Source organism: Rhinatrema bivittatum, chromosome 16 (genome assembly GCF_901001135.1).
Source record: "Rhinatrema bivittatum chromosome 16, aRhiBiv1.1, whole genome shotgun sequence".
NCBI classification, from domain to species: Eukaryota; Metazoa; Chordata; class Amphibia; order Gymnophiona; family Rhinatrematidae; genus Rhinatrema; species Rhinatrema bivittatum.
In genome coordinates this window covers 19,959,638-19,986,339 of record NC_042630.1, presented here as the reverse complement: position 1 = coordinate 19,986,339, position 26,702 = coordinate 19,959,638, and the positions used below count along the sequence as shown (strand labels likewise).

Genomic DNA, 26,702 nt, shown 5'->3' with positions numbered 1-26,702 from the left:
GGGCCCCTCCCTGTGGGAGGAGTCATTGCCACAATGACCAAGAGTCCACACCATGCCACAAACCCAACACATAAGGACCAGGGGTAACTGCACGGACTACCCTTAAGAGAAATCTGGGGTTGACCTACACGGAGTGGTAGTTATATAAGAAGCTTTCTGGGTGGATTAGATGGACCATTTGGTCCTTTTTTGCACTCATAACCATGTTAAGAACATAAGAAATTGCCATGCTGGGTCAGACCAAGGGTCCATCAAGCCCAGCATCCTGTATCCAACAGAGGCCAAACCAGGCCACAAGAACCTGGCAATTACCCAAACACTAAGAAGATCCCATGCCACTGATGTAATTAATAGCAGTGGCTATTCCCTAAGTAAACTTGATTAATAGCTGTTAATGGACTTCTCCTCCAAGAACTTATCCAAACCTTTTGTGAACCCAGCTACACTAACTGCACTAACCACATCCTCTGGCAACAAATTCTAGAGCTTTATTGTGCATTGAGTGAGAGAGAATTTTCTCCGATTAGTCTTAAATGTGCTACTTGCTAACTTCATGGAATGCCCCCTAGTCCTTCTATTAGTCGAAAGTGTAAATAACTGAGTCACATCTACTTGTTCAAGACATTTCATGATCTTAAAGACCTCTATCCTATCCCCCCTCAGCCGTCTCTTCTCCAAGCTGAACAGCTGTTACTGTGTATGTGCACTCCAGGTTTGGAGTTGTCTACCCCTGACTTAGGTTCAATTCCTGGATCAGTCTTCTGCTGTCTGGAGTGGCTGGGGAGGCAGCATTTATAGATCTTTTGGTGGGGAGTGAATCAGCCATTACTTAGTGATGACAATTGCTAGCCAGAGTTGAGGTTAATATTAATTGGGTTCCGAAGGACTTGTTCATGCAGTGGCTGGGCTAAGTTTGGGAGGATATAAAAATTAGAACAGAAATCTACAAGTAGTTGTGAATGAAGGCTGTCTCCATAACTCTGTAGATGCCATTCAGATTTGAGTGGAAAGCACAAAAGAGGTGGAAACTGGCCAGATAAAAGAAATTGTGGAAACTATTCTGCGTGCTTAAATGTATTGGTTTTTAGAAGATCTTTTGTTTGGCTGTATACATTTATTTGCAATACGTCTATGACTGCTTGGGTAGACTGTCCCTGTGCTTAATTTCTTATTTAATTTGATATTCCATGTTGCCAAAGTAACAAGCATAGAATGTTTCATAGGACACAAATTGACCTAATCCAAGCTGAATGAACATTGGACTGTTGCAGTGCTGACTAGCTTACTCCTGAATGGGATGACTCTTATGTGCTACAGTGGAACAACTATTGTTAGTTTTTTTTTTTTGTTTGTTTTGTGGTTTTTTTTTTAATTTGGCTCCTGATGAAGATGTTAAACATTCTGATAACCAATTCCTCTTGTATCTCTCTACAGCATATGTAACATACAGTGCCTATGATCTTTGCTCATAGGCACTGTCGATGTTGCTCCCTACTTCTTCCTAGGAAGGTCAGGTATGGCCCAGGGTGGCAGCCAGGGTAATATCTCAGTGGCCAGCCGTTGTCATGGCCGCCGTTGAAAGTTGTAGCAGTGGGTGGGTTGGTAACACCAAGAACTTCTGTGCGCTCTCACGGATTGCTGGACCTTCAAAACTCTGCTTCCTTCAGCGGGATACAACTGAACCATCTAACAGAGCAGGTAAAGATGCTGTCTGATTTGCTGCAGCAGTTTGTGACCCTCCCTGATTGGGACTGAGATCGTGGTAGCTGACAGTCTGAATCAAGCCTTCAGACCCCACAAGTGGTCCTTGGACCAGGGGGTAGCGAATTGGATATTCCACCTCTGGGGTAACCAGGACATAGATCTGTTGGCGTCCCCTGCAACTGGAAGGTGCCTCAATTCTGCTCCCTGTAAAGGTCAGACAGCAAACCAGCCTCAGATGCCCTTGTCTGTCATTGGGGCAAGGGTTTTCTGTATCGTCCAAATCCCCTAGTGATGAAGACTATCTTGAAGCTTTGTGAGGACAGGGGGACTATAATCCTCATAGCCCCTCATTGGCCGAGCAGGTCTGGTTTCCACTCCTATGGAAGTTGCTCATACGGAGACCGATCAGTCTGGGGACTTCCTCAGATCTTATCATGCAAGATCAAGGCAGGCTGCAGCATCCCAACTTCCAGGCCCTGTTGCTCACACCCTGGATGTTGAGAGGTTAATCCTACAGCCTCCTGATCTTTCAGAGGATGTGTCTCGGGTCCTGGTGGCTTCTAGAAAGCCTTCTACTAAAAGTCCTATGGACTGGAGGAAATTCTCCATGTGTGTGAGCAGAAGGCCCTAGATCTAATCTCCTGCCCCACAAAAACTGCTTGACTACCTCTTACACCTATCAGAGGCTGGCTTAAAGACCAACTCTTAGTTCATCTCAGTGCAGTTGGTGCATACCAGCAAGATGTAGATGGTACCCCATCTCTGTACAGCCTATAGTTGTGCATTTCATGCAGAGCCTGCTTCAATTGAAGCCTCCCTTAAGGCCTCCAGCTGGGTCTTAGGTCCTCAAGGTAGTGATAGCTCAGCTGATGAAAGCTTCTTTTGAGATTCTGCACACCTGTGACCTGAAGTACCTGACCTGGAAGGTCATATTTTTGGTGTTCACCTCAGCGTGCAGGGTCAGCAAGCTCCAGTGACTTATCCACTTTATACTAACTTTTATCATAGCAGGGTGGGCCTTGCGTATGAACCCTAAGTTCCTGCCTAAGGTAGTGATGGATTTCCATCTTAACCAGTCAATCATCCTGCCAACATTCTTTCCCAGGCCCCATTCTCACCAAGGCGAACGAGGACTGCACGTGAGCCTTAGCCCTCTATTTGGAGCGTACAGAAGCCCATAGACTCTCCACCCAACTTCTTATTTCTTTTGACAAGAATAGGTTGGGCGTTGCTGTTGCCAAACACTATCCAGTTGGCTAGCAGATTGCATCTTCGGTTTTGCCCAGGCGGAACTGCATCTTAGGGGTCATGTCAAGGCTCATTCTGTCGGAGCCATTTATTTTAACAGCTTTTTTATTCCGGTATCCGTGGGTACATCATATCGGTTTACATAGAACTATGAGAAAATACAAAGAACAGGGGAGGGGGAGTAAAAAGAAAGAACAAGGAAGATGTAATCAACAAGGAGAAAGGCATAGTATGCAAATGATTAAAAAGCCATGGCAGTGTCAGTGGCCTACTTGTGAGCACTTCCCGGAAGGAGATCTGCAAGGCTGCGACATGGAGTTCTTGCCAGACATTCACATCCCATTATTGTCTGGATAGGGATGGCCGATGCGACAGTAGGTTCGGCCAGTCTGTCCTTCGGAAACTGTTTGAGGTGTAGAACCCAACTCTCCTGCCTAGGGCCTGTTTTGGTTCAGGCTGTTTCCCCCTCTTGTTACCAACAGCACTGGTGGTAGGTAATATGCCCATTGGCACCTGGTTTGGTGTCTGTTGGTCCCCTTTTATATTGGGGAGCAGCCTGTAGCTAGGGATTCACCCATGTGTGAGGACTACCATCTTGCTTGTCCTTGGAGAAAGCAGAATTGCTTACCTGTAACAGGTGTTCCCCGAGGACAGCAGGATGTTAGTCTTCATGAAACCTGCCTGCCACCCCACAAAGTTGGGTTTCTCCTATTTTTTATTTTAATCTTAATTATATAGTGCAAGACTGGAGAGGGACCCCTTGTGGACATGTGGTGTAAGGCATACTGAGCATGATCAGTATCCTTAGTGAAAGTTCTAGGAACTTTGACATAAGTTTTCTGCATCGGGACTCCATCGGATGTCACCCATGTGTGAGGGCTAACATCTTGTCCTTGGAGAACACCTGTTACAGGTAAGCAACTTTTTCCTTCTGCTGGAGGCAGTGGGTTCAGGTTGTACATGTTACATGTGAGTAGAACAGTGAACTATCACCTGCAGGTTGGATGTATCTGTCCAAATGCTGAATACATTGCAACCTTCAAAGATATGTTACATTGTGTAAGGGAGAGTGCGTTTCCCCCACCCCATGCTCTAGTTTATTTCAAGGCTGCGTCTTTGTTTTATTGGAGCAACCTAAAAGTTATACAGAGGTGGTGCAATGAACTTTCAAGATAAGATGGCTCCCTCCATCTGAGACCTGCATGGTGCTCATGTCGTGTGTGTGTGTGGTCCGTCCGTCTCCCCCCCCCCCCCCGAAAGCTCATCCACTGCATCATCTTTGATTAGTACTTGTATTGGTTCAGTAAAAAAGGATCCCAACCTGCAGAGAATCTAAAGGACTGCTGTGGCCACAAACTCTGCTCCTGGTTTGTTTCAAATATTTGATCCCACTACATTGCTTTTCTATCTCTTAATTTCCTGCTCCCTGCCATGCTCAGGCTTCTTTGCCAGTGTACTGCTTGCTTGCTTTCATGGGACAGCCACCTCTTGACACTCACTGAGTGTCTGCAGAAGAGCATGGACCATCTGGTTAGTGGCTTTTGGCCCACTATTGACATGGGCTGAGTTGGCATCTCTGTGCCGGGTTGTGTAGCCAACCACAAGTTCTCAGACCCCTCTTGCCATTCTGTGATGGCTTTTTTTTTTTTTTTCCCAGGCTGAAGCTTTTGTCAGCTGGCAGACGGTGCTTAATAGCATGCAATTTGACCTGTCCTGTCGTATGTTTCCTTGTATAAGAAATATTGGGGTGGATGAAGCCCTATTGAAAGAGTGTAAGTTGCTATTTCCATTAAAGCCAGAGAATGGATTTAGAGTGATCTGTTCTTTTTGGGTTTGCTTTTTCTCATATAGACAAGTCTTCAGTAAGTGCTCTTAAGCCTAAAATCTCCTTCACTAGGACTCCCATGATTGTTTTTGCTCAGCGCCTGTGTCTTGTGTATGGCAGGAAAATAGTTTGCATTTATACTGTGCCTTGTGTCTGAAGGAATAACAGAAATGTGGATTTCAGACCATACTCCTCTCTTCTGCCTTAAGAGCTTGGAAGGTGTGTCAATTATGCCAAAATTTTAATCAATGAGCCTCGGGTTTATTCAGTATAGATTTCCCTGGACAGCAGCCCTATTCAGGCTTTGAAATTTACTTTTTTTAAATAGTTGCTTATAAGCAGAGAGGCATAGTAAGTCCTTTATGGTTTTTGTGTTAACTTTAGCCTTGCTGGGTAATTGATAGTTGGACAATTGTGAAGATTTTTCCTAGCAGCAAAGCACCTCTGGCTGAGTGACGGGGAGGCCTGCTAGGGATCGGCCACTGCTTTTTATAAACCTCTTCTTAGAATGAGACTTGCTCCCTGGAATCTAACAGGTGCAAGAGGAGCAGGACCTACTCTGTTTAACCCTTTACCAAGTGGTAACTTATTCGACCAAACATCCATTAAGGTTTTGTGTTTTTTATGCAGGCGTGATAGCCTTTTATTGGACCAGTGAAAGAACTTATCCAGAGATGATGCTGTAGCATGTGTCTGAACCTTTGAGATCACAGAGGTCTCTTTCTCCAGCTGTGACCACTTCTGAGACATCTGTCGTGTGCAGCGCCCTGTTTATGGGCGCACAGTATTCAGGAGCATTCCCTCACGAATTAGATTGATTTATAAATTGAAATTACAAACAGCTTAATCCAGTTAGAAGCTTCATTCATGTACAATACATGAGTTAATATATACAGCAGTATACGCATAATACTAATCAAAAGTCTAGCTATTGTGACTGGAGGATTTACATATAGAAGGTGGCCAGAGGTCCATGGAGTCTGACCTCTTTACATCACCTTAGCATCGATTGCCTCAATACTTATGTCAGTTGCCCTTTGTACAGCTTTTTGCTCAAGTTGTGACTGGGAGGGTGCATTGGGGTGGGAAATGCCTAGTATGTATGGAATATAAGTGGAGCAAATGTGAATTGCCTCACCATCACTTGGGCATACAGTATGGTGCAGGATTAGAACAGTGTCAGTGGCAAATCTACAGGACATGTACAGATTTGTTATAAAGCATTGCTTTAGCAAATGTTTGTCATCCAAAAAGCATACGTATAACCGCCCAAATTAATTAAAGGTAGAAGCATGTAACCAGTTACATGAGCAAATGAGAAGTGGGGATCACAGTCCAAAAGATCCCATATACCGCCAAAATGGGGGCAGATCAAATGTTTGTGTAGCAGCAGGTGCCTAGAGGACGTCTGAGAAACCAGAGTTGTCCATCCAGCCGTCCTAACCCATCAGACCCTTACAGCTTTCAGTAGTCAGGGTTTAGGGCTTATATTGAACATAGCATAGGAACATAGCAAATGATGGCAGAAAGACAGGATTGGTTCATCCACTCTGCTCCTTTGGGCAAGTGAGTATATAAATTCCCTTACTCAAATCAACTCCAGCTCCCCACCCATCATGTCTTTAACCTGAGATTTCAGCCCCTTTCTTATCGCTGCCTTCCATATCAGTCTCAAGGATGCCCAGAATTAAAGTACTAGCTGTCTTCGCCTCCCACTGATAGGCGATTTCAGGCCTTGCCTCTTTTTTTTTCCCACTCTGATTATTACAAAACCAACACTAAATCCAACACCCAGGTCCTAGTCCATGTCTTATCACCAATAATCCATATAGCAAAGCCATTGCCCAACATATCCAGCCTTTAAAGTTTGAGTTTTAACTATGTTCATACTGTGCAGGTTATCCTGATGCTGGACTGCCAGGCAGGTTACTCCAATGCTGTTCTTTGAATCTTGCCACTGATTGGGTCATAACTGCTGCTCCATGCAGGTTACCACCTTGCTGCCTTGGAAGCTCATTGTAGTCACACTGCTCTTAAGGTCGTAATCATTGCTCTGTGAAGGCTAACCCTTGGCCCGTGGTGCCACTGAGTCATTCTTCCACTGTCCCTTAACTTTGTGCAAGTAAGGATCCTCTGTGTTTATCCCATAAACATCCATCACGGTTACGTTAAATAGCCTCTGAATGATCTCGCCTCCATAAATTTATCTAATCCCTTTTTTGAACAGCATCATGCACTGGTTTGCTCTTGGTTGTATGAAGAAATGCTTTTTTGTTTGAATACCTACTCCCTACTTCTTGTATGAAATACTTCCCTTTTATGACTTTCGAGACCTTTCCAAGCTGGTGAATCCTGTTTGTTTTTTTCTCTTTCATAGAGTGTAGAGTTCTGAAAAAGGAAGTAAATAATCCTTAGTATTTATGTACGATTTCTGCTTATTTCTCTTCCGTCTACAGGGTTTCGTGAAGGATGTGCATGAGGATTCCCTCACCATTGCGTTTGAAAACAAGTAAGTGGCTATCCATCTCTGCTGGGAGTAGGCTAATGTTTAGAGGCAGATGCTACCAGATTCTGTCCTTTTCAAAACCTTCCTTCTCTCTTCTTCCTCCCATCACTTGCCTTTAAAAGAAAACAAAACAGGTGCCCAGAGAGCACACAACAGGGTGCAGTTGTGGGTTCCTGCTTGTGTAGTGTAGCCGGTGGCTTTGCTTCAAATCTTTTTTGTTTACACGAAAAGATAAATGCCTCTGCAAAGTCTCTGTCATGACAGCAGTGAAAAGACTTTTATAAAAGTTCAAAAGGAAAAGGTCTGGGTAAACATTTCCATCCCTGCCTATTCAGGTATGCGGGGGGGGGGGGGTAGAGGACTACAATTCTAACAAAGCTTTTTTGCTTCAGTACAAAAAATCTTTCTCTCAATCCTATTGATGGGCAGATAGGGACTATTTGGGCTGCTTGGTTGCCCTCACCTGTAGTGTTCTAGATATGGATATCCCCCAGCCGTAGAAACTGACTGCCTGCAAGTGATCATCTCTTATCCTTTTTGCCCTTGAGCTGTGGTGTGCAGCTTTCTGCCTCTGTCCTATACTAGGACTCATAAGAACATTTTTGCCATAGGGTCCCTCAAGCCTGGTATTTTGTTTCCAGCAGTGGCCAGTCCATGTCACAAGTTCCTGGCAGGGTCCCATAAGGTAAATAGATTCCATGCTGCTTATCTCAGTGGATAAGCAGTGGATTTCCCCCCCAAGTCCACTCTAATATTTATTTGATTTTTATTCTACTTTTCAGTACTTGAGCAGATTACATTCAGGTAATGTAGGTATTTCCCTATCACCAGAGGGCTTACATTCTAACCGGGTCATTTATCAATTCGCATTATAGCATTTCCGCATGCGAAAAACACCTTAATGCATGCGATGCAAATTTTTTAAAGGGGAGGAGTTGGGGCTGAGATTTCTGCAGAAGTGGGTTGGCTTTGCACTTTGTGAAGCCATAGCACACAATATCGCACGGTTTTAATGCTGAAAATAACTACACCTTTTTCGATTGCGTTAAGCTGTGCGATTTTTTTGCAAATTCCGTTTTGGGCATTTTTAGGCTGGGGAAGGGCCTGAGATGAGGGAGGGGAGAGGAGAGAGAGAGCCTCTGGGGGTGGCACCACAGTAAGCAGCTATTTATGCTACTATAGGAGGCCCACGTAGTAACTCGAGATTAGGTTTGGGTAGTAGTGTAGGGGTTAGGGGACACTTTTACATGCAAAGTGAGATGTACGAACAGAACAGTGTACTCTTTTGAAGATTTGATGTCCTTCAAAGTGTGGAAACTCATTACATCAAGCTAGGTTGAGAGAACATTGTGTACAGATCTCATCTTTGTGTGAGTTTCCTTGAATGACGGGCCAAATAGAAAAGCCAAAGCAGATTTACACACAGCTCTTTTGAGTTCCCAGTTGAGAGGTAGCAGGGTGTAATCAGGGGCACATGATATAACACAGTAATAATGCGAGATTCCAATTAACCCAGTATAAATTAGGTAAAAATTACATCAGGACATGCTAAGGAGGTAAAATTTCTAGATGAAATAAATGACTGCTTCTTGGAACAACTGATAAAGGAACTGACAAGAGGGGGAGCTATTTTAGATTTAGTTCTTTGTGGAAACCAGGACAGTGGCTGGAAAGCTAGACCTCAAATTCCAATTGAAGTCCCAATGCTTCGGAATGGTCTACCTTTCACACACTTCAGTGGTGGTGGAATCTCCCATGCAAAAGGCAAAAAAATCTAGATCATGCTAACTCCCCACGGGCAAAGACGACGAGCTTTTGGATGACTTTGGCTGGAAAGTCTTTCAAAGTTCAATGCTAACATTGCACATCAAACATAATCAGTTTTATATGGTACAGTACATCTGAGTGTCTCCAGCAGGTGAAGCCCTTTGTCTGTTTGGAGACTTATGAACAGATTACCGCAGCCACTCCTGGATTTGGAGGAAGGATTAAGGCACCTCCTGTACTCTGTATACAAGGCTTGAGACATCATGCACCTCCGCAGCTTCCATCCTGGCCCGTTGCATGTCATGGTTAAGGGCTAGTGCAATTAGGGCATACTGTTGTAGGGCCAATGGACAGCCCAAGAATCAGTTTGGCAAATCAACTTCCTAGAACTCAGAGCAATTAGCAATGCGCTATCTACAGATAAGTCTACATGTATATCGCTTAGGGCCTAGGCATAAGCGACTGAGAAATTTTAATAAATACAGTTAAAAAATGTAAATAGTGTGTGTGCTGGGGAGGAGGAGGGTGCAGTCCCTAGATTGGCCTGGGGGCGGAGGGAGATCAGTATGCCAGGGAGAGTTGAGGGTCACTGGGAGAGAGCTGTGTGCTAGGGTTGGGCTGTGGAGGGAAGAAACAATTGCTAGGTTCGGTATGGGTTAGGAGGGTGTGAAAAAGGGGTCTCTGAGGAACTTCACTGGGTATCAGCTGGTGTCTGTCATAATCCCCCCTTTCCTCCAGGGTATTTCAGTCCACAAATCTGCCCCATTCCTTCTGCCCTTGTGAGATAGAGGATGCCCTTGTAGCTTTTACATTTTGAGAGTGACTCCTCCTGCTATAAGGGCTGCTGCCTTTTAGGGGAAGCTCGTGTAACTATCCTGTGCACTAAGCCAGGATGGCGCCCCCTGCTGGCTCGCTTTGGAATGCCGCCGTGTCTGAGAGTTTTAACAGATCTGTGAAACCAGATCTGTGTACACAGCAGATTCCAAGGGAAGAAAAATGACAGGGGGAAGGGCTTTCTACCCAGAGTGGTAACTTTAGCAGCTCGTGGGATACAGTTTATTTTTTGTTTTGCGTTGTATTGTTTGGCTGTGGGATCACAGCCCAAAGCAAGAGGGCAGGTCTCCTTGAATGTTACCCTAAGACTAATGCTTTCTGGAAATGACTTGCTCCCGTTGCCTCCTTTGAAGGGGTCAGTGAGCTCCAGCTTTTCCTAGTTGTTGCACGAGGCTGTCAGGGTGCAGCAGCATTAAAAACAAAAACCTGGGGCCTGTGCCCAGTAATTAGGGAGCCGAGCAATTGTGTGCCCCCATGTTCTGTTCTTGTAACCACGTGAAGGTCTGCACAGGCACTGACCCACTGCCGCCGCCATGCAAGCTCAGCACAGATGTCTAGTATGAGCAGAGGGGTGTGGAACTGTAAAGGTGACTGGTAAGGAAACTCATGCCCAAGACCTTGGTTTTCTTTTTCCTATCAGGAAGCATTTAATGTTCTTGTATTGCAGGGGTGGCCAACTCCAGTCCTCCAACAGGCCAGGTTTTCAGGATCTCCAAAAGGAATATGCATGAGAGAGATCTGCGTGCATTGCCTCTACTGTATGCAAATCTATCTCGTGCATATTCCTTTTGGAGATCCTGAAAACCAGGCCGGTTTGCAGCTCTCAAGGATTGGAGTTGCTTTAAGCACACTTTCTGTGGCTCATGCATTGACACAGTGGGAGTAGGTTTTGAAGTAGATTCCTGGGTGATTAGCATTAATCATTTTGCCTAATGTTTCAGTGCCAGTTAGCATATATTTTTCAAGTGGCCTGTTTCTCAGTTAGAGCTGGAGAACTTCTGCCTAGCTCATCTCACATGTCATGCTGCATCTTCTGGCCAAACTACCAAGCATGTTGGCTGAGAATTTTGCCTAAGCAGGGTAAAAGAGTGGGATCTATAAATAGCTTTCCTGAGGCCCAGTCCAGCAATGGGGCCATCCCCCCCACATACTTAATTTAAGACTTCAAATTTCTTTCATGCTGCCTCTGTCCTTTACAAGTGAGACCGAAACTGGTGTCGTGTTCCTCCAAGTTAGAGAGTGTGGCCTAGGTTCATAGGCTGCCTCGTCCCTGGACTCCATTCTCAGTTAAGAACCAGTTGTGTCTGTGCCTGACAGCTGTTCAAGTCTTCAGAGGAAAGCTGTTTGTCATTTAGAGGACAAGACAACTGTAAAAAAAAAAAAGAGAAAAAAAATTATATATATAAAATTAAAAGTATAAAGCAAGATGAACAGGAGCTAGTCCAGTCACGTGGTGACTGTACAGTGTGTTGCCACACACAGGGACCTGAATTTGATTCCCAGGCCAGCCTTGACCATCACTCAACAGTGACAGATGGTGTGCTCCGAAGACAGCAAGTTGGTGTGAAGACTGAGCACTTCCACTGCAGTGGCCGGCCTAAAGTGAGAGAAAGTGGTAGAGATACAATGCAGGGAAAATTTCCCTAGGTGAAAAGACTTGGTGCATCGGTTTCTGGCCCTATTTCTGACTGAGCTGGTAGAAGATGACATCGCTAGGCCAAAAAGGAATAGAAATGTTAACGCAAGAGTTACAAAGTGGTGATTTGTATTCCTGTCAAGTATATGACTAGTAGGGCTCCTGCTCATGACTTTCATATAGCCATGGAGTGAACTGCATCCCCGTGCTGATAGGTAAGAGAGTTTGAGCGAGTAGCTATGCATCCATCCACCATATGATAGTTTTGTTAGTGCAACTGAAGCGAATTGTGTGTTCTGCAGCTGTATATGGAAGGCACTTGGATCTGTCCATCTGGGGGGGGAGAGGATAGCTTGCCTGCATTTTTCATGTCCAGGGTGGAAGAGAGGTCTTTGCTACCTCTCGAGGTTCGGCAGGCGTGGTCATTAGCTGTGGGCACACAGGTTTCAGCCGCAGCTGCCACTAAAACATTTTTTTCTCCTCACTTACAATACCCTGCAGGCTGTTGCTTCTGCAGCATGGTTCAAGTTGCTGTGCTGCTCCAATCCTGGATAGACAGACTGGGTCCTTGCTTACTGTTCTGTGCTAGGGATGAAGCTCCTGCCAGCACCGGGCAGCCTGCAGCACAAGAGAGCCTGTATGTGCGAGAGTGTCGGTGAATGAGTACGCGGGTCTATAAGAGAGAGAGGAGAAAGTTTATGCACCCCCCCCCCCCCCAGCTGATCCACGACAATCTCAGGTTGACTGCAAATAGGAGTTCCCGGGTGTGGAGATTGGGGAATTTAAAAAAAAAAAAAAATCATTATTAGTTTTAATTATTGGGTAGTTTGTGTGTTTTCAAATATTTTATTAGTGTTTGGGAAATTTTATCAAATTTGAGTAATTATTGGATGCTCTATTTGCTAACTGTTAGTATGGTTTTACTCTTATATAGTAACAGACTAAATGTCTGTTTTGTATTTGATTTTATTTGATATTTTCTGAATAATGCTGGTTTCTGTCTTTCCATTGTTGCAGTTGCCAGTTTAGTTTTTTTCTGCACACTTCTATTTAAGGATCTGTCAGGTTCTGCATTTGTGATTGAAGTGAGATAGTTTCTGTGTAATCTGGTTTGTTCCATTTTCCTAAGAGGAGGTGTATTGGTGTTTTAGGGCCTAGTGTAATATTTGCAATTTTGCCTTTTCATGGGTAGGGTTGTTACTTTTTGAGTTTGGCAGTTAGTGTGTTACGGTATGGTAGGTTTGCTGTTGGTTCTGAATGCATTTTTTTGCTAGGCTTTGAATTATTACACAATGTTCCTAGTAGTAGAGAGAGTCTGTATTGCTGTTAGTGAGGTGACATCAGAATCTGAGTATTTTTCTATAGTGAGTAATGAGGGTAAATGTCCTAGTTCTGCTCTGCCCCTTTTATTCTGGGAATGCATGGTATTGTAGAACTTTGAAGTACAGGATTATACTGGGATTCTGTCCTATCATATATAGACCTCAGATTCCACTCCCATATAGAGGAATTAATTGATGGCCATCTTAGTTTTACTGGTGGTTTTCTTAGATGGTTGAAACTTGCTAGCAATTTTTGTTGTGTAGAAAGCCCTTCTGTCTGGAGATGCCACCGACATGCATGCCCAGCACCTTGCAGCAGTGATGCAACTTAGAACAGAGACCATTAAAATTTAATGTGCGATGTCAAATTGTGCTTTTTCAAGGTTGTCTTTTGGGGGGGGGGAGCTGCCTCACCCCCCCCACCGTATATCAAAATCTCAGGTGGGGGTGGACAGGTGAGGGCTTGTGGGCCCGTGTTGCAGATCTTGTAGATACCTAGTAACATCTCTGGCAATGGGAGTACTGAAGACAATCTTTTTTTTTCCCTCTATCCTCAGCTGGCAGCCCGAAAGACAGATCCCATTCAGTGATGTGCGGATGCCCCCTCCTTCAGATTACAGCAAGGAGATCACAGAAGGCGATGAAGTGGAGGTAAGAAATGGGAGGGGGATTGAACAAGGAGCCAGCCAGGACACCAAGCTACTGTACACTATATAGAGTGCCAGCAAATCTGGTGGCAAGTGGTAACTGCTACCCTGAGACAGTTAAAAGTATGTTGAAATGCGTGAAAGCCACTCAAGAGGATGACTTCATATGTCTGGTATTTGCTTGTGTTTGTGATGTCAATGATGCCCTATCAGGGGGGCAGCGTGTGTATGGGAAGGTAATTGATTGTCACTTCTAAACATAGTTTTCAACTTAATAATTTGAATTTGATATTTGATTTATGAAAGTTTGTATTTCGCCCTACAGGTTTATTCCAGAGCAAATGAGCATGAGCCATGTGGCTGGTGGCTGGCACGGGTACGGATGATGAAAGGAGATGTAAGTTGCTATGAAGGTGACTGGGGTTTGCTGAGCTCACAGAAGGCTCTTGGGGACCAGAGCATTAGAGGGAGGGGGTCATTAGGTTGACTGCTTCCTTTGAGCAACTCTGTCGCCAGAATGAGACCAGAAGGTAGTTGCTTCAGGAGATCCTGGTGACGGGAAGTGATGTCACAGTTGCATTACCACCCTTCCAAACCCTGTTTTTGGAATTAAAAAGAGATGGGGAGGAGCATAAGTACCAAACATGTATGATCACCCTTTCCATATAGTAAATCCTTTTATTGCTTTGTCACAGGTGTGTTTTCATTTATTTCTAAGCCCCAGCTTGTACTTTTGGGGTTCTCAATATTGTATAGTGTGCCCTAAAGCTAATTGCTTGAATTATGCTTGCTGTACTAGCATGTGTTTACAGTGCAGTGGAAAATGAAATTTAATGTGGACTAGTGCAAAGTGATGTACTTAGGGAAGAGTAACCCAAATTATAGCTACACAATGCAAGGTTCCACATTAGGAGTCACCACTCAGGAAAAGGATCTAGGTGTCATCATTGATAATACGTTGAAGTCTTCTGCTCAGTGTGCAGCAGCAGCAGCCAAGAAAGCAAACAGAATGCTCAGGATTATTAGGAAAGTAATGGAGAATAAAACAGAGAATATCTTAATGCCTGTGTATCGCTCCATGGGGTGATCTAATCTTGTGTGCAGTTCTGGTCACCACAACTCAAGAAAGATATAGCAGAATTAGAAAAGGTACAGAGAAGTGCAACCAAGATGATAAAGGGGATGGAAAAATTCCCCTATGAAGAAAGGCTAAGGAGGTTAGGACTCTTCAGCTTGGAGAAGAAACCACCGAGGGGAGATATGATAGAGGTTTATGAAATGAGTGCAGGTTAATCAGTTTACTTTTTCAAAACGTTCAAAGACTAGGAGACATACAATGTACTAGGTGATACATTTAAAACTGAGTAAAAAGAGGATGTGGTGAAAGCTGTTAGTGTAGCTGCATTTAGAAAAAGGTTTGGAGAAGTTCCTGGAGGAAAGGGGTCCATAAACCATTATTAAGGTGGAGTTGCAGAAATCCACTGTTTATTCTTGGGATAAGCAGCTTGGAATCTGTCTACCCCTTGGGATCCTGCCAGGTACCTGTGACTTGGTTTGGCCACTGTTGGAAACAGGATGCTGGGCTTGATGGACCCTTGGTCTGACCCAGTATAGCAAATCTTATGTTCTGATGTTCTTAAGTATCACAACTCATGGTAGAACCGTGGTAGGAAGCACCCTGCTAATTGGGAATTCAAGTGCATAATAATGGGGTTTTCCCACACTGCATGGGAAATGTGTATACTGCTTGCTTGGCTGAGAGGTTAGTCACCTCTCTTGCGTTCCTCTCCAGATACATACATGGTACTGTACTTATGCATGGAGCACAGCTCACTGCTTTATATTGATATTAGTAGGATGGACATTGCCCACTGGTGCAAAACTGAGCAACTCTGCAGCTCTTAGTCTGTACAAGATGACATCTCTTCATAAGAGTTCACTCTACCTGTCCTTCATGTATTTCCTTCCCTTTAAATAAAAGTTCAGTCCTTCTGGCCCTACTGCAATTTCTTTCTCTGTCCCGCAGTTCTATGTGATAGAGTATGCAGCCTGTGATGCTACCTACAATGAAATTGTCACGCTGGAGCGATTACGACCAGTCAACCCCAGCAAGTTGGCCACAAAGTCGTCCTTCTATAAATTCACCATTGCTGTTCCAGAGGACCTTAAGGAAGCGTATGTACAGTGGAAGGGGGGGGGGGGGAGGAGGTGGTAGAGAACGAGGAGATCTGGGTCAGTCTGATGGAGAGGGTAAAAGCTGGGAAAAGTAGCAGAAATGGAGCAAAGGATAAAGATGTGATGGTGTTAGCTGATGGTAGACCACACGGGTCATTTGTGTTGGGGATTTTTATTTTACTGTCCTGTTCGATACTTGTCCTTGGTTCCTTCATAGTGCCTGTTTCCTAGTGTGTAACCAGATGGACTCAGAACCAATGGTTATGCTCCCCTGCCAGCAGATGGAGACTGATTCAGGTTTCAAAGCGGACATCACCCTACATAGACCCCTGCAGTGACCTCAGCCCTTCAGTATTTCTCAATCTCCAGCAGATGGTGGACGTGCTTTTTCCCTATGGGGATCATAGAAACGTAGAAGTGACGGCAGAAGAAGACTAAACGGCCCATCCAGTCTGCCCAGCAAGCTTTCACACCTATTTGTTTTCATAATCTGTTACTCTGACCGCTGAGGTCAGGGCCCTTATTGGTAACTTTTTGGTTCCAATTCCCTTCCACCCCCACCATCGATGCAGACAGCAGTGCTGGAGCTGCATCTACGTGAAGTATCTAGCTAATTGGTTTGGGGTAGTAACCGCCGTAATAAGCAAGCTACTCCCGTTTGTTTACCCTGCATGTGCAATTCAGCCATTGTTGGTTGTCTGAATAAAAATCCTCTTTACTTAATTCCCTCTGTTGCTGAAGCAGTGAGTTGCGCTGGATACTTATTCCAAGTCAAGTATCATGCTTAATTGATTCGGGGTAGTAGCCACCATAACAAGCAAGCTACACCCATGCTTATTTGTTTACCCAGATCACTGTACTTTTTATAAGAAGAAATTCTCCTTTTAAATTGGAGAAAAAAATTGATCCCTGCTCTCCTGCGGTGAGTCCTAAAGATCTCTTCCCCAACTGAGAATTCCTGAGGTGACTTCCGAGATCCCTCAGAGGTGTGCCTTTGTCCGGTAGCCAGTTCCCAGTGTGGACTTTGCTGCTTAAGCAGCTGAAGGGCAGCGGGTGCAGGAAGGCAAGCGTGGCAGTGATGGTCAAAGCCCTCTTTTTCCTCCTCCTCCCCCCCCCCCCCCCCCCCCCCCCCCAGCCAGAAACCGTCTCAGTACTCGGCTGGTAAGCGCTGAGCTCAGGTAAGTGTTTTTAAAAAAAAAAAAAAAGAGAGGATTTACCTCCCGATTCAGAGACGTTTGGAGGGATTTCAGTAAGACTTCCTCCAGTCTCCTTGCTCGGTGCACCGTACCGATGTCATTCCTGATCCCATTGGGGTAAGGGGAAGTGGGCTTCTGAGCGGGTTGAATAGCCTCCCCATGGGCTAGGCCCTGCTTTAGGCTTGGTCGGCACATTGCATGGTAGACCATGACAGCACCATTTTCATGTGTCTTTGTCAGTGCTGTATTGCCCTCCATGGAACATCAGTATGTGCAGTGCGTATCTGCTCTGAGCACACGCTGTGCGCCAAACGTAATGCACGTACATTCACACACAACTTACTAGGCGCAGAATACAAGTAAAGTCCGGGCACACAGGCTGTGTGGGCTTGCCGCAGCCCACATAGGCGTCCGAAATCTGCGCATAAAATTTTAAGCACGAGCCGACTGACCACACAGTTACCTTCGCCAATGGCTCCGGCAGCAAAGAAACATAAGCACCTTTCTCTCTGCACTGCTTGTCAGAATAGAACTGCACAGTCTGACCTGGGTTCTTGCTTATGTCAGCCCTGTGAGGATGCCCAGGGAGAGTTGGCCTCCCTGGACTTTGCTAAACCCAGTTCCTCCCATTCAGAAGATGGATCAGCCACAGCCTTAACTGGAAATGCCCCGGATCTGAGTACCTCTAGGACTGGATCATTCATGGGAGAGGGAAATTCAGCAGCACCTAACCCAGTACCTCTGGCTGCCTTCTCTTGGGTGGAATTTTTCCAAGGCCTTCAAGCCTTCATACAGGCGCAGTCTACCTCACTTGCCACTGTCCTGACGGAACCTCAGCTGGTAAGCCCTCCCTCTCCCAGTCCTATTGGTTGACCTCGAGGCATACCTCACCAAGGATGTCCCTGGCAGGAACCCGGATGGCACGAATGAAGAGGATACAGATTCCTTGGAAGATGGGGAAATTCCCCTGGTTTAGAACTATATCAGGCATTGTTAGTTTTCCCATAGAGATGAATTTACGACCCTGGTTTCCCAGACCCTGAAGGTGCTGGGAGTTCCTGGGGTGGACTCTGATGGAACCAAAGAAGAATCCTATTTTGATTTCCCTACGGAAAGCCTCTTGCTACTTTCCAGTAGTGGAAGCCATCCAGCAGTTGATTGACCTGGAATGGGACACCCCAGAAGCAAATTTTAAAGGTGGACGAGCATTAGAAGCTCTATACTCACTGGATCCAGCAGCGAGAGAACATTTGCGTTTCCCTAAAGTGAATACGCTGGTCTGTACTGTCTCTAAGCGAACAACTATCCCAGTGGAGAGAGGAGCGCCCTTAAAGGAGACACACGATAGACAGATGGAGTCCATCCTTAAACAGGCCTTTGACACAGTAGCAGTGACCTTACAGATTGCTTCTTGTTGTAGCTTGTACGTGCCTGCACCTTTCTTGGGAGGTGGATGACTCGAGGGTGAATTCCAGAGTGGTTATGGAACCCACCGCCGCATTTTTAGCTGACACGGGCTTGGGAGCTAATCCGTACCTCGGCCAGAAGTCAGCTATGGTAGCAGAATTGGTCAGCAGACACAACCTCACAAAGATGCTCTTTAAAGGATCACTTCTCTTTGGAAGTGAATTGGAAAAGCTGGCCAGTAAATGGGATGAATCTCCAGTACCCCGGCTACCAGAAGATAAGAGAAAGCAGTTACAGTGCCCCTCACCCATGAGTGGTCGATCCAGGGGCTCCCAATGCTTTCACCCCTACAGAAACTTGACATTTCGGAGGTATCTGTCCTTTGGAAGGTCTCAGTCCTTTTGGAGCTGACAGCCCAAGAGAGGCAAGTTCAGGTTTGTTCCGAATCCCCCCAATGAAGTTTTGCCGACCTACCCTCAGAACAGGGAGATAGGAGGTAGACTGGCCCTCTTCTACCAACGGTGGGTTGAGATCATGTCAGCCAAATGGGTACTGGAGTTCATACGAGAAGGATATGCACTGGAATTTTGTAGCACTCCTTGGGTCATATTCATATCTCCTTGCCAGCACAGGAAGCAGGCAGTGGAGGCTACCCAGTTAAGGCTGCTCAGGATGAAGGATATAATCCCAGTACCAACGCCCCAGGAAAATACAGGGCATTATTCCATCTATTTCATCGTACCCAAGAAGGAAAGTTCCTTTTGCCCCTTCCTGGACCTCAAGAGCATCTACAGACATCTGAGATTCATTTCTGCATGGAAACTCTATGCTCTGCGATTATGGCCGTACAATCGGGAGAGTTCTTAAATTCCCTGGACCTAGCTACATATTCCAATCCATCAAGAACATAGTTTCCTATGCTTTGCAGTACTGGGCCGCCATTATCAGTTTCGAGCACTGCCCTTTGGCCTGGCCACCGCCCCAGAACATTTCCCAAGATTATGGTGGTCATAGCGGCAGCATTGAGAAAAGAGGGAATCCTGGTGCACCCGTACTTGGATGACTGGTTGATCCGAGCAAAGTCCATGGAAGAGAGTCTCTGTGTGACCAACAGGATGACCTCCTTGCTTCAGGAACTCGGTTGGGTCGTAAACCTGGACAAAAGCAGTCTCAAACCCTCCCATTCCTTGGAATATATGGGAGTCCGATTCGACACCAAGCAGGGCAAGGTCTTCAGACTACACAGATAAAGAAGTTGATGTCCCAAGTGCGTTGGTTGATCACAATATGCCCGACCGGTGTGACGCTTTCTCCAAGTTCTCGTTTGGAGACAACCCTGGAAGCAGTACTGTGGGTGAGGGCACACATGCGATCACTTCAACGCTCCCTGCTGTCATGTTGGAACCCGCAGTCTCAAGACTATTTGATTAGCCTCCACTTACCGAAGGCAGTATGCTTTCAGTTCCAGTCATGGCTGCAAGAAGCTCATCTGGGCAGGGGTGTACCCCTGTCCTTTCCAAACTGGCTGGTCCTCACAACAGACGCAAGCCTCCTTGGCTGGGGGAGCTCATGGTCAGGATCTGCCGCCCTAGGGACGTTGGACCAAGGCAGAGGCCCTCTGGAACATCAACCGCCTGGAAGCCTAGGCAGTCAAATTGGTGTGTCTACAATTCAGCCTCATACTCCAGGGTCTAGTGGTCCACATAATGTCTGACAACGTAACAATGGTAGCCTAAATCAACCACCAGGGTGGAACCAAAAGCCAGGAAGTGTCACAGGAGATAGGCCTCCTTATGGAATGGGTGGAAATACATCTACAGATGATCTCAGCTTCCCACATTGCAGGAAAAGACAACATCAGAGCAGACTTTCTAAGCAGGGAGAGTCTGGATCCAGGAGAGTGGGCATTGACGGCCAAAGCCTTTCAGCTGGTGGTAGATCGCTGGGGTCTCCCATTCATCAACTTGCTGGCCACATCTCACATCGCGAAGGTTCCCCCGATTCTTCAGTCGCAGAAGAGATCAGGGTCCCGGGAGATTGATGCTCTTGTTCAGACCTGGCCAAAAAAGTAGTTGCTATACACCTTTCCTCTGTGGCCCCTGCTGGGCAGGGTCATCTACAGAATCGAGCACCATAAGGGATTAGTCATACTAGTAGCTCCAGATTGGCCCAGGCATCCATGGTATGCGGAGACTCCTGGTGGGGAGACACCCCCTCAATGCCTCCCACTGCACAAGGACAAGTCATGTACGAGGATCCAACTTGATTCTGTCTTACAGTCTGGCCCTTGAGAGGGCTCGTCTGATGAAGCGAGGATATTCGGTGGAAGTAATTGTCACCTTACTCTGCGCGCGGACGTTCTCTACATCCCTAGCGTATGTGTGGGCCTGGAGAGTATTTTGAGGCCTGGTGCGAGGAACGCGGCGTTTCCCCTCAGATGGTCAGAATCCCCTAATTCTGGAATTTTTGCAGAATGGCGTGAATAAAGGTTTAAACCCTTAACTCCTTGAAGGTCCAGGTAGTGGCGCACTCGTGATTTGGGGGCGAGATGCACGGAATCAGTTTGTCAGCTCATCTGGACGTGGCCTGTTTTCTGAAAGGGGTGAAGCACCTCCGGTCACACCTACAGTGGCAGGTTCCCTTGTGGAATCAGTCTTTCTTTGCGTTTATTAACCTTGAAAACATGTTCCTGATTGCTATATGAGTGACATGTCGCATCTCTGAACAGCAGGCATTATCGTGTCTGGAACTGTTCCTCTGGATGACTCCAGGCGCATTACAGCTTTGTACCATTCCATCCTTCTTGCCCAAGGTAGTCTCAGACTTTCATTTGCATCAGTCTATTTCGTTACCATCCCTAGATAAGCACAAGGACATGGAAGAGCACTGCCGCCTCTGTCATTTGAATGTTAGTAGGCTTTTGGTCCGGTATCTGGAAGTTTCAGAACCGGTCCGAAAGACGAGACCGGCTGTTTGTCCTTCACGTTGGAAGGAAGCAGGGTGAACCAGCTTCGCGGGCTCCCATAGCTTGCTGGATTAGGGAGGTGGTCACGGGAGCCTGTGTGGAGGCAGGAAAGCCATTACCTTTTCAGGTTAAAGCTCGTTCCACTAGGGCTCAGGTGGTCTCATGGGCTGAAGCTGGACTGCTGTCTCCCTTCGACACCTGCCGAGCGGTGACGTGGTCGTCCTTACACACCTTCTCCAGGTTCTATCGCCTGGACGTCCAGGCCCGAGAGGACGCAGCCTTTGCAAGGGCGGTGCTAACCAGACCGCAGACAGCCTCCCGCCCTGATCGGGAGTAGCTTTTGTGCATCCCATTGGTCCTGAGTCCATCTGGCTACACGATAGGAAATGGAGAAATTACCTGATAATCTCGTTTTCCTTAGTGTAGACGGACTCAGCAGCCTGCCCACGGCTGCCCAAAGATGGTGCCAAGGATTCTTCTGCGAAGTGGATATCAATTCCAAGAGATTATGGGTAAGCTGTCATCCAGTCCCTAGATCAAGCATCTGTAATCTTACTGGGTTCAGTGTTTGGTTGAGTACAGTTATGGTTATCCGTTTTTAATCCTTTTTTCAATAGTACGTCCATAGTGGCTTTTAAAGAGAATACTGAAGGGCTGAGGTCACTGCAGGGGTGTATCTAGGGGGACATCAGCTTTGAAACCTGACTCCAACTCCATCTGCTGGCAGGGAAGCATAAACCCATTAGTCCCGAGTCCATCTTTCTACACTAAGGAAAACAAAATTATCAGGTAAGTGATTTCTCCATTGCCACCTCTTAGGCAGTGAATCTAGGTGCAGAGCTGTGGCAGAGGACGCCTAACTTGTGTGACTACCATGTAAGCTTTCTCTCTCTCTCTTATGTATGCATCAGCTGCTCAAATGAAGAAGTACATAAAGAATTCAAGAAAGCCATCGGAGCCAGCTGCATTTTCTTGAACAGCACTTCGAGCGAACTCATCATTCTAGTAAGGGTTTGACTTATTGTGCTGTGGTATGGAAGGAGGGAGAGGTGTGTGCACCTTGGCTGGGCCACCCTTAATGCCCCCATACTGAGAAGGGAATTGCCCATTCAAATGTCACGATGATGGCTAGCCTGCTGCCCTCGTTATTTTCCCCAAGGAGGAATGCGGCCTGCTTTTCTTCGACAGGGTGCTCGGGAGGGCCTGGCATCCATGCAGAATACCTGAGGGTCACTTACGATGATGGCTGCTTCTTGTTTCTTGGTTTGCGCAGTCGATGGGCGAATCCACGACAAAGCGAGCCTCTCTGCTGGGCGACATGCACTTCCGCAGCATCCGGACCAAACTCATGCTGATGTCCCGCAATGAGGAGGCTAACAAACACTTAGAGGTAAGGGTGGAGGGGGAGGGTGCATGCTGGTAACCTGGAAAGTTGGAAGGGTGGTAGTAATGCATGCACTGGGGTAGCACCACACTTAGTAGAATCACTGGAGGCAGTGCTTAGTATCCCAAGATATTAGTGTGTTCCGTGATTCAGGTTTGTGGAACAGTCATTTTTAGCAGATACGCAGTGAGACTAAGGAGCTGAAGAGGAGTGCTGACTTTGTCTCTCACAGCTTTGTTCAGCTTGTCCTCAGAATCTGAGGAGCTGCCAAGGCACTGGAGGAGAGCAGACATAGTCTTACACACAAGTGGGGGAAAAACAAGAGAGAGGCAACTACAAGCCCATCCGACTAACGTCCATAGGGAGCAAGTCTGAGGAAATGCTACTAAGGAAAGAAGCCATGTGGGTTCACAAAAGCAAGAGGTCAAACTTGAGTTCTGTAGTGAGGTAACAAAAGTGGTGGATCAGGGAGGAGTAGTTGTTACCAGCTGGCCACAGCTTTATTTAGAAAATGAAATACAAAATAACAGAAACCTTAAATACAAGCTCAGCATTTTTGCAGTTTCAAAATAACAATTGTATCTCATCACAGTTTAATAACAAACAATTAAGCTGCTTTAACAGTTTTTAAATACATGACAACCATTCATACAATGTTACAAAACCAATTCAGACCTTGTAGGCCCAGTGCATAAAGCATATCTTTAAGTGTTTGCCGGATTTGTGCTGTTGCAAGGTTACAAAAGAATTCCCAAGCTTTTAGATAATCTTTTGACTAAAAAAAAAAAAATTGTATCATGTCTAAGGTAGAAACGCATGTTCCCAGGTCTTTGTTACAACATTTAGTTAACCCAACAAACAAACCTGGAGTATAGTTTTTCTTGTGCAACTTGTACCAGTTAATAGCTTTTTAATTTTCCAAATACAATGCCTAGCATGCAAATCTGCATAGAAATGTTTGTTAGAATATATCGAGCTTTGTTACTGTACTCAAAGGAGTATATCATATGAGCTAAACTGTAGAAACTAGATACAGGTGAAAGGGACATAGTGCCTGGATTTTCAGAAAGCATTTGACAAAGTCCCTTGAGAGACTTCTTGGGAAATTATAGTGTCATGGGATAAGTGGTAGTGTCTGTCCTATTGTGGATTGCCAACTGGTTAAAAAATAGAAAACGGTAGGGCTAAATGGTAAATTTTCCCAATGGAAAAAGGTGACTAGCGGAGTGCCACAGGGATCTGTTCTGGGACCAATGCTTTTTAATATATTTATAAACGACCTGGACATGAGAATAAGTGAGGTGATCAAATTTGCTGCTGACACAAAATTATTCAGAGTTGTCAAATCACAAAATGTTTGTGAGAACTTGCAAGAGGACATTGAAAAACTGGGAGACTGGGCATGCAGATGGCAAATGAAATTTAATGTGGACAAGTGCAAAGTGATGCACTCAGGGAAGAGTAACCCAAATTATAGCTACAAAATGCAAGGTTCCACATTGGGTATCACCACTCAGGAAAAGGATCTAGGTGTCATCGTTGATAATACATTGAAATCCTCTGCTCAGTGTGTAGCAGCAGCCAGGAAAGCAAACAGAATGCTAGGATTATTAGGAAAGGACTGGAGAATAAAACAGAGAATATCATAATGCCTCTGTATCACTCCATGGGGTGACCTCATCTTGAGTATTGTGTATAGTTCTGGTTACCTCGTCTCTAAAAAGATATAGCAGAATTAGAAAAGGTACAGAGAAGGGCAACAAAAATCATAAAGGAAATGAAACAATTCCCCCTATGAGGAAGGCTAAGGAGGTTAGGACTCTTCAGCTTGGAGAAGAGAGGCTGAGGGGAGATATGACAGAGATCTATAAAATGAGTGGAATGGAATGAGTAAACATTAATCAGTAAAGTACAAAGACCAGGGGACACACAATGAAGTTACTAAATAATACATTTAAAACTAATACGAGAAATTTAATTTTTTACTCGATGCATAATTAAGCGCTGGAATTCATTGCCAGAGGATGTGGTGAAAGCTATTAGCATAGCTGCGTTTAAAAAAAAAAAAAAAAAAAAAAAAAAAAAAAGTTTTGGACAAGTTCCTGGAGGAAGAGAGTTGCAGTAATCCACTGCTTATTCTTGGGATAAGCAGCTTGGAATCTGTCTTCCCCTTGGGATCCTGCCAGGTACTTGTGACCTGGCTTGGCCGCTGTTGGAAACAGGATACTGGTTTGATGGACTCTTGGTCTTACAGCACAGCTTACGTAAGGCTTTCCATACTAGGTATCAGCTATACCTGGGGTACAATATTTGTACATTTCCAAGGCAGAGTAAACAGCACACACACTCAAATACCCACAATAAAGAATGTGTGGCAACAAAGTACAGTACTGTTAATTCCCTGTACGTACCAGGATCAGTCCAGATCGCTGGGCTGTGTCTCCCTTCCAGCAGACGGAGTCAGAGAAAACTGAAAGACACCCCCTCTTAACTCGGTGAGCCACCTGCGATCCTTCAGTATTTTCTCTGACTCCAGCAGAGGAGGTCGGCAGATCCTGTGGTCCTGATCCTAGCATATTGTTTAATTTCTACTAGTTTTCAGAGTTGTTTAACTCTCCCTTCTCTGTACATACCCGGATCAGTCCAGACCATGGGTTGAGCCTTCTGTCCAGCAGGTGGAGACAGACCAAAACTAAAAGGATATCCTATATGAGGACAGATCCTACCCTGTAGCCCTCCAGTATTTGTCTGTCTCCAGCAGGAGGAACAGCTCACCCTGTGGTTCTCTGTTGTCTTCTTCTTGTCCCTTTTGGGAATTTTTTCTTTCTGTGTCTATCGTTGTTTGGATCAAGCAAGTATTACGCTTTATTAATTTAAAAAAAAAAAGTTTTGGTTGTCTGAACTTTGTGGATCCTCTCTACAGGAGACAGTCCCTGTCTCCTTGCTCTTGCGAGAGCCAAGGGGGGCTTGGCCCCTTGTTTTATATAGCCTAGGCTATATTTTTATATATATTTTATATATATATATGTTTTATATAGCCCGGTGGTCCTCGGCTGCAGGGGTGGAAATTGGTGGTGCCAGTCACTCCCCCTGTTCAGCCTTTCTCTCTCTCTCCCTATACTTGTCTTCCTTCACTGGGATGCTTGACTCTGAAGCTGCTGATAGGGCTGTTTTTTTCCCTTGTTTGGGGATATTTAAAAAAAATATATATATATATTATAAGAAAGGATAGGAAGGCAAGCTCCTCTGTCCTACCTATTCAATTTTGCAGCCTTAGAGAGAGAGTTAGGAGCGTGCACAGTTCATTCTGTGCCTCAGCCCCCGCAGCCCAGCTGATTTCAGTTGCTGCCCCTCCTCCACCTCGGGGCCATGCCACGATCTCCTCTGTGCCTAGCTTGTGGGGATTCTTCTGTCAGGCTCTCTCGGGAGGGTCTCTGTTCTCGATGCTTACCGGAGGGGAGAAGGTTCCTCTGAGTCCCCGATGCCCTCAGGACCCCGAGCCAGGCCTCCCAAATGCTTAGCTGCGTCGTTCCCGGGCCGTCAAACTGCGGGAATGGCGGCCATTTTAGGTTTTCCTCCTTCTTTTTTCCCGGAGCAGCCTGAAGCTCCGGACCCGATTTTTTTTTTCAGAGGGCCCTCTCTAAGGGTCTTTCCATTGGTTCCCTCCGTGTACAGGTGTCTGCCCTCTGTTCTCTCTTGGGAAGCCTCGACGACTACTTGGTTGCGTCTCATCCGGATATTGCCCGTTTTCTCAAAGGGGTCAAACATTTGAAGCCCCCGTTGCATCCTACTTGTCCCTCATTGAGCTTGAATTTGGTCCTTCGGGCGCTCTGTCAAGCTCCCTTTGAGCCCCTTCGCCGTTCCACCCTCAAGGATTTGATGCCCAAAACGGTATTTCTGGCTTCTATTTGTCCCCAACAGGAACTGCCGGCTGTGGTGACAAGGGAGGCGGATCCGATGCTCCCTGCATGGCCTGCTGTGTCGCTGCTCGCATGGTACTCAGCAAAGCTTCTGTACCTGCACTGCAGCGAAACGGGTCCGGAGTAGGGGAGCAGCCGCGCAGAGGCTTCAGGGCCGCGCGAGCTG

At 45.9% G+C, this 26,702-nt stretch overlaps 1 protein-coding gene across 2 annotated transcripts in view; it reads left to right on the top strand.

Moving 5' to 3' along the window:
• Window positions 1–26,702, top strand: part of FXR2 (FMR1 autosomal homolog 2) — a 99,730-nt gene that overhangs the window by 47,942 nt on the left and 25,086 nt on the right. For both annotated transcript variants that reach the window (XM_029580291.1, XM_029580292.1), the window contains exons 2-7: window positions 7,234–7,286; window positions 13,400–13,493; window positions 13,815–13,886; window positions 15,516–15,664; window positions 22,144–22,237; window positions 22,506–22,622. In XM_029580291.1, the coding sequence (XP_029436151.1) occupies window positions 7,234–7,286; window positions 13,400–13,493; window positions 13,815–13,886; window positions 15,516–15,664; window positions 22,144–22,237; window positions 22,506–22,622 (579 nt within the window). The remainder of the gene's footprint in view (window positions 1–7,233; window positions 7,287–13,399; window positions 13,494–13,814; window positions 13,887–15,515; window positions 15,665–22,143; window positions 22,238–22,505; window positions 22,623–26,702) is intronic.